Below are 11,678 nucleotides of genomic sequence, written 5' to 3' on the forward strand. Positions count from 1 at the left end.
CTGATTCTGCTTGGTACTGCCCAGAGGCTCCTGGGCTAGTAGGGGTGAACTTGTGTCCATGTTTAGGTTTCCTGGAGAGAAGTCCAGTTTGGGGGCTTCCAGAAAAGCAGCCACCCCAACCTGCAATTGTGGCCGGGGTGGGATCCTCCTAACTCTGGTGGTTTGTGCCCAGTCAGGAAAGCTCATGCCACCAGCCTCAGCTGAGGGAGAAGGCAGTGGGGACTTGGTCTTCCCTTGCTCCTGCACCTAGTTGTCAGGAACTGTCACTCTGTGATCAGGGTTACTGGATTTCTTAAGGTAACTCCCATTAGCTGAGTCATATTTTCCCTGCCAGTGACTGGGAAGCACCCTGGGATTGCAGAGTCTCAGGTGCTGGGAATGCCTCATGGCCCCCACCAGGCCTCCCCTTGTTTGCTTGCAGCTCTCACTCATACCTGAGAGCCCTTTTTTGCTTTCTCCTTTCCTACCCCACTCCTTTTCCAAGCAGCTACCTTGGAAAGAGGCCATTCTGTCCTCGGCCATAAGAATCAGAGCCCATCCTTTATACATGTTTTTATTTCAATTAATGTTCCCTAACACCAAGCAACGGGCTTCGGGATTTTTTTTTTTTTTTTTTTTTTGAACTGGGAATAGAACCCAGGGGTGCTCTGCCACTGGGCTTCAACCCCAATTTTTTTTTTTTTTTTTTTTTGGAGGTGCTGGGGATTGAACCCAGGGCTTTGTGCTTGCAAGGCAAGCACTCTACCAACTGAGCTATCTTCCCAGATCCTTTTTTATTTGTTTTTTGAGATTTGAGGATCTTGCTAAAATGCTGAGGCTGGCCTTGACTTTACATCCTCCACTCTTAGCCTTCTGGAGTCGCTGGGATTACAGGAGTGTGTTGTTATGCCTAGCTCCAGGCCTCTAGATTCTAAGCACAGGCTTCAAAATGGTAGAAAGAAGTGTTTGGATTTAACTCCATGCCTTCTCTTCCCACCTCCTTACTCTTCCTTCCCACGGCTTTCTTCTTGTTCACTAGTAATTTTTTGCAGGGGCGGTTACTGGGGGATTGAACCCAGAGGTGCTTTACCACGGAGCCACATCCCCAGCCTTTTATTTTTAGATACGGTCCAAGTAGCCGAGGCTGGCCTCCAACTTGCGAACCTGCTTTAGCTTGCTGAGTCCTGGTATTACAATTGTGCACCACCGTGCCTGCCCTTACTAATGATTTTGTTGAAAGCCTTAGGCAAATTATCTTCCGTTTTACATTATTTGTGCTTAATGCTCCTTTCTGTCCTCTAGAATAAGTTAACCTTAAGCTAAACCTTTACAATTATAATGTTCAATGACAGATAAGCAGAACACCTTTAAAAATAAGATTTAATGCTTTATTGCTCTTGATATAAATCAAAATATGCTTTAGAAATAAAGTTAATTTAATGGAAAATAGGAATATATGCACCAAACCATAAAACTGCATTTAAGTCAATCAGGAGAAACTACTTCATTGCATACAATCACTGCGTCCTCTTCCCTTTGCACTCTCGATGCACTCCCATGATCAGTCCTACCCTACAGTCCTCATCTTTCTTCGGTTGCCACACACTGTGACTTCTTTTTGTACATTATAAAAAAGTGCTCATGGACAGCAGCGTCCAGTGGCCTCAACAGGAAGGCCCTGGCTTTGGGCTGAGGGGCCCCAGGCTGCATCAAAGGGTGGGCAAGAAGAGGCCAAGCCCTGCATTCTATCCAGCCTCTGACAGGCAACTCATTTGGCATGATCTGTTTTGGTGTGTTTAAAACATATGTGCAGTGTCTAGCATAAAGCAACAAGTTTGGGGACATAAGTGGAAAGGGGAAGTGAAGTTCCAGTTAGATGGTTCAACTAGTATCTACTGGTGATTGGCAAAACTGTGAGCATTGCTAAACTGCTCCAGTGGCACCTCTGCACCGTGCAGGCAGCTGACCAGGTTGGAGAATGAGAAAGCGTTCCCATGCACAGGATGCCAACAGGATTCTTTGTTGCAAATTGCACATAGTGCAAATTTTAGCAAAACCTGGCGGGGGGAGGCAGGGAGCGGGGAGTCCAGGATGGTGGGACTACCTTGGGTTAGCCAGGTGACCACATCGGGCCTAAGCAAGACACAGGAGGTGGCACACAAGCACTTGGTGAGTTCTGCTGGGTCAGGTGGGAGGATCCGGAGGAGCACGCATCTGTGGCAGAAAGTGAAGACAACGTGTCCGCCCTCTTTTATTCCCTGCTGGCTGCTCCTGAGGCATGGGCATACTCTCAGCCCCTTTTAGTATGGAGCATCTGCTCCAAGATTCTCTTTTTAAGGCTCCCCACTGGGGGGCCTGGGCTGCCCACAGGCCTCAGTATCCTTGGCAGCTGAGGCTCGGGGAAGACGGAGGGTCTCTGAAGTGCATGTGCTTTTTCGATGGACAGAAACTGGCAAGATGGCAGCACTCTCCTGGCAGGAGGCCCACCAGCACCAGGATCCAGTGGGGGGTATGTGCACAGCATTCGGGGTAGAGGGATCCTGGCCTGGCCTGCAGTGCCAGGACCCCACACTCTTGATTTCTGATGCTCTGCCTCCTTTGGTTCCTGTGGCTTTGAACCCACCCTGGTCTTAGTGCTCCCAGTGAGTAGGAAATAGAAGAGTGTGCCCCTCGCTCCACATCTGCATTTTCTTACTAGGCCTCCTGACACAAGGTGGCTACAGCAGAGCCAATATCTAATTAGCAACACTGCAAACTGCAAAAATCAGCATACGATGGACATGGGCTACAGGGAAGTCAGGATATCCTCAGGGTATCATCACACTGTTTCCCCAAAGAGCTGGTCAGAAGGCCCAGGTTTCTGGTCCCTGGTGACACTGGGAGTCTCCAAGGGGCAGGCTCTGGGAAGGAGGGACTCCCCGTTGGACTCTAGGTGAACCTGCTCACCTGATGGCTTTGGCTGGCTGGGGGAAGAAGGGTCTGCTTAGGAGCTCTGAGCCAGGTCCTGAGGGTTGCAATCACTTGGAGGGGGAGAGGTGGCAGGTGGGACTCATGGAAAGAATGGGGCTACGTCCCCAGCTCACAGCCACCACTTTGGCTGGGGAAATGTCATCCTGGGCTCCCCCAGCCCCATCCCTTTCTAAGATCAGCAGCTGGACTGACTCAAGGCCCAGTGGGTTGACCTGGCCAGTGGAGGGATGCCTTCCCCGATGAGAGGTACCATCCAGTTGCCTCTGAGGTGAGATGAGGTCTGGGCGTCAGCCCAGGGGTCTGGAGCAGGGCACCAGGGTCTTTGGTTTACTGAGCAGGGACTGTGGAAGGTCAAGACAGCATAAGATGAAGACCAAAGGCAGAAAGCTGGGAGGGTCACGTCACAGGGAGGGGCCTTAGAAAAGGCAGGAGTGGGCCCCTCCCCAGGTCTGGACCCTTGCAAGCTGCTTTCTGGTGGCATTAGTGGGGCTGCAGCTAGAACTGAGGATGCTGGGCGAGGTGGAGTGCTAGTGAGGGCTGCAGGGGCTGAGCCTGCTGGCCAGCCTCACCCCAGCCTCCTGCTCCCAGGCCAGGCCTCTGTAGTGCAGTGGTCAGTTCCCTGGCACGCTGAGGATGAAGCCCGAACGGTTCTTGGTGAAGTCGGGCTCTGGCTGGTTGAGCCGTGTCTCCACGGAGACGGTGCACTTCTTCCCATGCAGGCTGCACTGCACTGGATTGGTGACGTTCACTTGAAGGTGGCGCTTCTCACTGGAAAACCAGAAGACCAGGCAGGCAGTTAGCAGGCAGATTTAGAATGGGTTGATTTCCCTGGCAACCCACAGGAACCTGCCATTTGCCAGGCTCCTGTGGGCTGGTGGGGTTCTGTATTTAACTTGCTTTCTCCACAGATGTCCAGAGAGGGCTTGAGAGTGCCCAAAGGGAAGTCGAGACTAGCAGAGAGCAGAGTTGAGGTGCTGGGCTGCAGCCTTCACCACGAATGGTAAAACAGAGGGCCTGCTGCTCAGCTTTAGAGAAGCCAGCATGTGCGCTGGACCAGGGCAGGCAGGTGTGGCTGAACCATGACCATCAGGTCTCTGGCTCAGGCTGAGGCTGAATCACGTGGGCTTTAGGTGTCCTGGGGGGCAGGGTTCTTTGTCTTGTGACTATTAATTGATTATCTCTGTTTGTGACAGAGACCCGTGAGGCAATCTGTCACACTCCTGCTGGAGTGTGTGGACACTGAGAGGAGTGTCTGCTGAGTCTGACCCTGGCCCCTGTCTATCTCACAGTCCAGCTGTGAGAAGTGGGTATGAGTCGACCACAGCTCTGAAAGCTGTGTGCATCCTGGAGGCTGGGGTTGTGACCTGGCTTTGCCACAGAGCCCAGGCAACTTTGCTGATGGTCCCTACCACCCTGGCAGATGGGACTTGGGGGTGCAGGTGAGTGTTGTTCCACTCCTGTGTCCACTAGGAGCCCTGTGTGGTAAGAGCTCACGTCCCCCCAGCCTGGAAGTGACAAGCCTTGTGCTGGCTGGAGAGGAGTCTCATGCAGGCCCTCCTTGTTCTAAGTAGGGGTTAAGAGCTGAGGAGGCCCTAGGTGGGGGCAGCAGGCTGTGCTCCCTGCTGTAGACATAAGAGACCTTTCCTTCAGCTTCTCACTCTGCACCAACTACACTTAAGCTGCTGCTTATTTTAAAAGCTGAGAATCTTGTTGAAATAGGCTGGCACCTAATATCCGAGCACACACACCAAGCCTGTGCCACGTCAGCTTTCTTTGAGCTGGGAAGGGAGAGGACAAAGGCAAGGCCTGGATGTCTCTCATCAGGGCAGGATGACTCTGCGCCATGTGCCTGAGGCCCTGGGAATCCCCTTGATACTCTGGGGTAGCATGTGGGATGTGGGCAGGTGCCCCCCGCCCCACATTCCTCTGGACCCCCTGGTCTGAGATTGCTCCTGGCATTGAATAGCGAATGCCAAGCCATCACATTCACTGGGCGCTGGGAAGGCCGTTTGAGGCCAGCATGTGCTGAGCTCCTGTCCAGCTTGGGTGTGCCTTCACGGAGCCAGTGTGAATGTGCGGTGCTTTCTAAGCGCTGGCTGGCTGGGCAGGCAACTGCTCAGATGCTGAGGCAGCCTGTCAGGCTGTGTGTGCTGCTGGAAGCGGGCCTGATAGCAGTGTGCCCAGGAGGACACAGGCTTTCCCAGAGCTCCCAGCCCAGGCCCATGTCCAGGAATACCCCAGGACACATCCCCCAGAAGGCGCCAAAGTTTGGGAAGTAATTTCAGGTGTTCTTAGGGGCTCTTCTCACCACTGTTTCCTACCTGCTTTCAGGTTAGCTATGTTGTAGAGGCAGAAAATGGATCAGGAAGAGACCTGCGGTTATCACTTATGGGCATTAGGTATCTAATACTTAATATCTTGTCAGCTGCAGCTAAAAGCTTGGCTTAGGCACTATTTTTAACCAGACTTGGACATAAAAATAGCAGAGCCCATCAGAAGCAATGACTCAGGCCTCTTCCATTCCTGTGGGAGTCAGGGCTGCTCTGTGGGTGGATGTGCGGCTCCTAGCACAGCTGGCTCTGTGCGTTTCCCTGTGGCCCTGGTGCTGGCCCGAAGCAAGCAAAGCCCCAGTTCTGTGGACCTATCTGTGGCCGGGGATGTCTCCAGAACCAGACCGGTTCCTGTGCCTCCTCTCTGTCAACCCTCCCTGCTGGGTCTCCCTCCTGACCCTGAAGAAGCTCATTTCACCCGCTCTTCCAGGGGGCGGTGCCCGTCCCTTAGTTCACTGCTGGGAGCCAATGCCCTACCTTCCCCTTCCTGGATCTGCCCTCCTCCTTCCCCTATGGAACCCAGTAAAGTACACACGGTGGGTTTCACGATCACCTAGTGGCTCAGCACCTCAGGGGATGGATTCTGAGTGGCCACGCTCTAAGCTCTCCCCACACCATGCTCCCACCTGTGCAGTCCCCTCAGCAGGGTCCTCCTCCCTGGTCTAGTACCCTTGGTCTGCAGAGTGGCCCTTGCCTCTGTCCTTCCCCTTCTTTTCGGTTGGTAGCTGTTGGACCTGCTCTGTGGTTTCGAAGAGTTGGTGAAGGCTGGTGGGAACACGGACAGGTGTGAAGAGCGCCCCAGGGTAACAATGACAGACTGCCTTGAGCACAGAGCCCTCTGGGGTGCCAGGATCCGAAAAGCTGTGGAGAGCCCCTGCTCTGGGTTGCTTGTCCCCCACTGGGCTGGGCAAGAGCTATTCTTCCCTTTTTTGTCCGAGTCACTAAGCACTGTGGCGTAAATACTGGCTGGGGAGGAAGCAGATGAGAAAAGGGGAGAAGGAGGACAGTTCCCTTCCCCAGGGAGCTTCCAGCAGAGGGGAAAGAACCATGCTGTGGAAGGCGCAAGATGGTACAAAAGTAAGTACTGCGTGGCTGGGGCTAGCCTTTTCCCTCCCGGAGGCCACCTGTGCCAAGTGAAGGTTCAAGGAAAGCAGGAGCTGCTGCCCTCAATTCTGTGTGGTGGACTCAGACAGCTCAGGGCCCTTTTCCCTCTCCCTGTCCCACCCTCCTGTGCCAGCCCCACAGCTGCTTTGTCCCTCCGAGTGAGGTGTACCACCCCAGGAGAGTGGTTGGTTGTCCTGTCCTTCCGGTGGGCCACAGGCCCAGCCCACTAGGCTCTGGAGCAGCTGTACCCAAGTGGACGGAAGGGCCAGTGTACATGTTAAGGGCCCTTGCTGCCATCTCCTCTCCCAGGCACACTTCTGAGCTGTTCCTCTCCTGGATCACAGATTCTGGTTTGTGGCAAAAATGAATTCCTATTTCCTGTTTCTCAACTGAATGAGAGTTAGTCACGGACCTTAGGAGAGAAAAGGCCGTGTTCAGTGATGCTCCGCATCCCCTCTTCACCTCTAGGAGTTTCTGGGTGGCATTTTCCAACCCCACATGAGAGTTCTCCGGATTCCTTTGGGGTCTTAATATAAGACCCAGAGGCCTTAGGGCTGGAGGATCTGGATTCTTTTCTTTCAAACTGCTGCAAAGGTCTTTTGCAACTCTCAAATGTACATAGGAAATCCATTCTTGGCCTATTTTATGGGGAAGATGCATGAAATAAATAATTTCATCACCCATCGATCTAGCCCTCTGCCCTCTGATGCCCCAGCACTTACACAGTGCTTACTCTAGGTCAGACACTATGCCGGGCCCTGAAAGACCAAATGAGTTTGTAGCCGGGGGTTGGGGTGTCTTCTCCTGAGTCCCAGAAAGCTGCTTGCCCTCATGGGATTTGCAGTCTGACGAGGGATGTGCATGGGGTGCTTAGTTGTAAAGCACCATGTGTGTGAAATGCACACTATGATTTTGATTCACAGGGGAAACTGTACTCCTTTCACAAGTGATAAGAACCTCCAAAAAGTTGGTTCAGGAGAGCTATTATTTCAGACTCAGTTTATATTCTTTACACACCATAAAACCCTACGGATGTTTCTGTTTTGAACAGTCCCTTCCTAAATGGGGGGTGGATTCTCAATATATTTAAATCTGACAGATTTACAGAGCATTCCCACATGCACTGCTTCCACTTTGAGAATGCAGGTGCCTGGAGGTGGACAAGAGTCTTACAGGAGTTCAGACACAGTGCCCTGAATCCTGGGGATGTTCCCGGGGCAGATGGGCAACACCCGCCAGGCTGCTGGTTCTGGGCTTGCTAGGTCAGCATGACATTGCAGGCCTCGGTCCACCTGCTCTGCACACTGCTCTCCCACCAGCAAAACTCCATCTCTTCACTTCCTCAGCTTCAGATATCCACTGCAGTCTCATAACCGGGGACAGCAGAGGGCAAGATAAAAGCACACCCTGTCTATGAAACTCATTCCAGAGGCAGGTGGCCAGAAGCCTGTAAAATGGAGGATCCCGGAGGGAGGCCTGCTCCTTAGAAAATAAATATTTCATATCAACCCCTAAGTGATGGGATATCCCTGGGTTCCTGCTCTTTCCCTTGGCATAGCCCTGCATAGCTCTGGAATGATGCCCCACAGAGTGGGGTCACTGTGGGTTCTGGACAGAAGAGGAGGCTGAGATCATAATACAACAGTGAGGGCAGGAAGAAGAGGCGCCCTCCTCCTGTTCTCAGCCGCACTCAGTTGGTGCCACCTACACACTGCCATTGACAGACCACAAAAGAAGAAAATATGGACTTGGTTTGGCAGTTCCTAAGTTAAACATAGAATTACAAGACAACCCAGCATTTCCATTCCAGAATATATAGCTAAAAGAAATGAAAACAGATGTTCAAAATCTTGTCACAAACACTTACAGCACAGTTATTTACAAAAGGTAGGAGCAATCAAAATGTCCATCATTGGATGATTGGATCCACAAATGTGGTATGTCCATTCACTGGCACATTGTCATTCAGCGGAGTATAACTCAGCAATAAAAAGGAGTAAAGTTTTGATGCATGCTACAGCGTGATGAACCTTGAAAACATGTTGCTTAGTCAATGAAGCCAGATACGCAAGGCCACATGTTGTATGGTTCCACTTATAGTAGGGCAATCTAGAGCAAAAAATCTATAGAGACAGAAAACACAACAGATGCTGCAAAGGACTGTGGGGAGTTGGGGCATGATGGGGCTGCTTAAAGGATATGGATCTTCCTTTTGGGTGATGAAAATATTCTAGAACTAGATAGAGGAGAGGTCTGCACAACAATGTGGATGTACTACATGTGGTCAATTTTTTGTGAATTTGATCACAATAGTTTTAAAAGTGGACTGATATAGAGGAAACATAAGATCTTGCCCTCTCTTGCCCTCAAACCATGTTTTCTATTTCAAGTTCAACCAAAATGATTTTAAAACCAGCAAGAGGTTTCTGAGGCCATTCTGGAGATGCCACAGTCACAGAGCCCAAGCAGCAGGCAGCAGGTACTCCAGGCATGCATGACTTGGCTCTTGCTGGATCTCAACCATGTGCTGGAATTTTTATAGAGCTGGAGTCCTCTCTTCATTTTTTAAGGAAAAGAAAACAGATTTTATACATGGAAGCAGGGGCGTCTCCCTCTGATGGTATGCCAAGCTGAGTGACAGCTGCAGATGGAGGCTGGCTGCCTGGGGAGGGCTTTTTCCTCCCCATCTCCTGTTACAGGATTTAGTAGCTCAGCGAACTGTGGAATTTGGGGGACTTTCAGCTCATGTCATCTGTTCTCAGCCATCATTACAGGCAAATGGCGTTTATCAAATTTCTCTGCTTCATTTTTCATTTAGACTCCTATCTTCTGCTCATTATAGCAGCTCGTGGGTAAATGCAGGGATGGATCAATGCGACAACCCAGCGTGGACCCTGTGCTACCTGTGCACAGAGGGGACAATCCAAGTCTGTTGAGGAACTGAATCAGTCCTGAAAATGACCCTTCCCATCCAGGCCCATGGTCAGCTGGCAGTGCAGGTCTCCAGACGGAAGTCAGCCTGGGCAGCTGGTCAGGACCAGCCTCAGCTCAGTGGGTCAGCAGGCTCCCATGCCCTGGCCGCACTACATCATGGGGCAGGCCTGGACCATGAGTTCTCTTCAGTGGCAGGCCAGTGGCATTCCTTCGGGCACGGGCATGATGCATTTTAAATCCAATAAATGCATTTTAAGGGGAGAGCAGTGGAGGTGGGGAGCAGCACGGTGGCTTGAGCGCATTCTTTGGGGTGTGGAAAGGAGTGCTTGAGAATAGAGTGAGGCCGATGCAATGTTAGGCCACAGGATATGGCAGGAGGAACTCTGCTCTGCACCAAGCCTGGGCAGGCAGTAAAGAGATGCTTTTCAAAGTGACGAAGAATGTCTTAAGTGCTTTGTGATAAGCCCTAGAGGCTAGGTTTTCCACCTAGATGTCACAAGGACAGAATGTGTGCTCTCTAGCTCACTGAGGACAAGGGCCACTGATGGCGGTGTCTATAGCCCATGTCTGCAGCCCTTCACTGTGTGTTTCACTTCCTTCAAGAAGCAGGCCCCTCTGTTGACTCAACCACAGAGGGCCTCTCCTTCAAAACCCTGTCATAGGAAATGCTGCTTCTGTTTGTGTTGGGGTAGAACGGATACTTGTACCACGATCACTTCTAAAGTGAGACCAGGAGTCCAGCACCCAGGCAGCCCAAGGGTGACTAGGAGTCTTTTCTGCTCCTGTAGCTGCTGAGTGATGGGGCAAAAACACTTTTACTTAGAAAATAAAATTTCTCCTCAAGAAACAGCTGGGTCTATCCCACTCCTTGGCCTATACCCAAAGGACTTAAAATCAGCATACTACAGAGATACAGCCACATCAATGTTCATAGCTGCTCAATTCACCATAGCCAGATTGTGGAACCAACCTAGATGCCCTTCAATTGATGAATGGATAAAGAAACTGTGGTATATATATACAATGGAATATTACTCAGCTATAAAGAATAATAAAATTATGGCATTTGCAGGCAAATGGATGAAATTGGAGAATATCATGCTAAGTGAGATAAGCCAATCTCAAAAAACCAAAGGACGAATGATCTCGCTGATAAGCGGATGATGACACATAATGTGGGGTGGAAAGGGTTAGTGTTCGGGTTAGAGTTAGGGTTAAGGAGGGTGGTAAGAATGGAGGAAGGAAGGACTGTATAGAGGGAAAAGAGGGGTGGGAGGGGTGGGGGGGAGGAAAAAAATAACAGAATGAATTACTCTATGACCCTATGTAAATTTATGATTACACAAATGGTATGCCTTTACTCCACATACAAATAGGGAAACAACATGTATCCCATTTGTTTACAATAAAAAAAAAAAAAAAAAAGAAATAGCTGGGTCGTATCTAGGTGCTGGCAGTGGTCAGCATGCCCTGAGGCCTCCCCTGAGCCCAGCATCTGCCAGGGCCCAGATGGCAGAAACTGCACTTACCCCGCCTGTGTCCCTGATGCTTCTTCAGGACCCTCCTGCTCAGGGACACCTTTCCCCCAAGGCTCTCTCCTCACAGTGCCCCCCAAACCTGCTGGCATTCTCTTAGCAGCTACTCACCACGACAGGCAGAGCCCTGCCTGGAGAAAGAGCAGAGTGCGTGGGCGCAGGCCTCAGCTGGTGGCACTTCCATCAGGGATGGGGCGAGGCACAAAGGTTGAGGATGCACGGAGGAGGGTGCCCTGACCTTGGGTGGCTGAGGTGGGCTTCCCAGAGGAAGTGACATCAGACTGAAACCTCAAGGATGAGTAGTTCTTCTTATAGGAGCTTTTTTGGCATTTCTTAAATGTTACTATGTTCAGTTCTTTTTGTTTTCTATGTCATCACATTGTGGTGCCACCTATGGATGGGGTTTCTGTGACAATGACCCAAACATTGTTCCCATCCTAGCAGGAAGTCCAAACATATATTCTCAGCCACCTCTAGACAAATGCTCGGAATGCCCTTTAGGCAGCTGTCTTCCTATGCCCAGTGCTGAGCTCATCCTCTTGATCCTTTCCCCCAAATCATTTCCCTCCTCAAGCAAGCCTGTCATGGTCAGAGGCATCGTCTTCCCAGGCAGGGAGGCCAGAAGTCAGCCCAGCTCCCTTTTCTTTCTCCATGGCCCACGCAGAGCTGAGCTCTTCCGACTGCCCTGCTCAGCCTCTCCCTACTGTCCCAGCCACAGCCCAGAACCACGCCCCTTCCCTGGTTCCTGCCGCAGCCCCCTAACTGGTTTCTCTGCCTTGCCTCTGCCCCACGCCCTGCTTCAAGCACATCCCCCACGTCGTCATCA

General features: G+C 51.3%; 1 protein-coding gene across 1 annotated transcript in view; it reads right to left on the reverse strand.

Moving 5' to 3' along the window:
* Positions 1-1,353: 1,353 nt before the first annotated feature.
* MYO1D (myosin ID) overlaps positions 1,354-11,678 on the reverse strand; it is a 323,486-nt gene continuing 313,161 nt past the window's right edge. The window contains exon 22 of the mRNA XM_079130441.1: positions 1,354-3,717. Within this exon, the coding sequence (XP_078986567.1) occupies positions 3,561-3,717 (157 nt within the window). The 3' untranslated portion in view covers positions 1,354-3,560. The remainder of the gene's footprint in view (positions 3,718-11,678) is intronic.

This window comes from Sciurus vulgaris (genome assembly GCF_902686455.1).
Source record: "Sciurus vulgaris genome assembly, chromosome: 3".
Taxonomy (NCBI): Eukaryota; Metazoa; Chordata; class Mammalia; order Rodentia; family Sciuridae; genus Sciurus; species Sciurus vulgaris.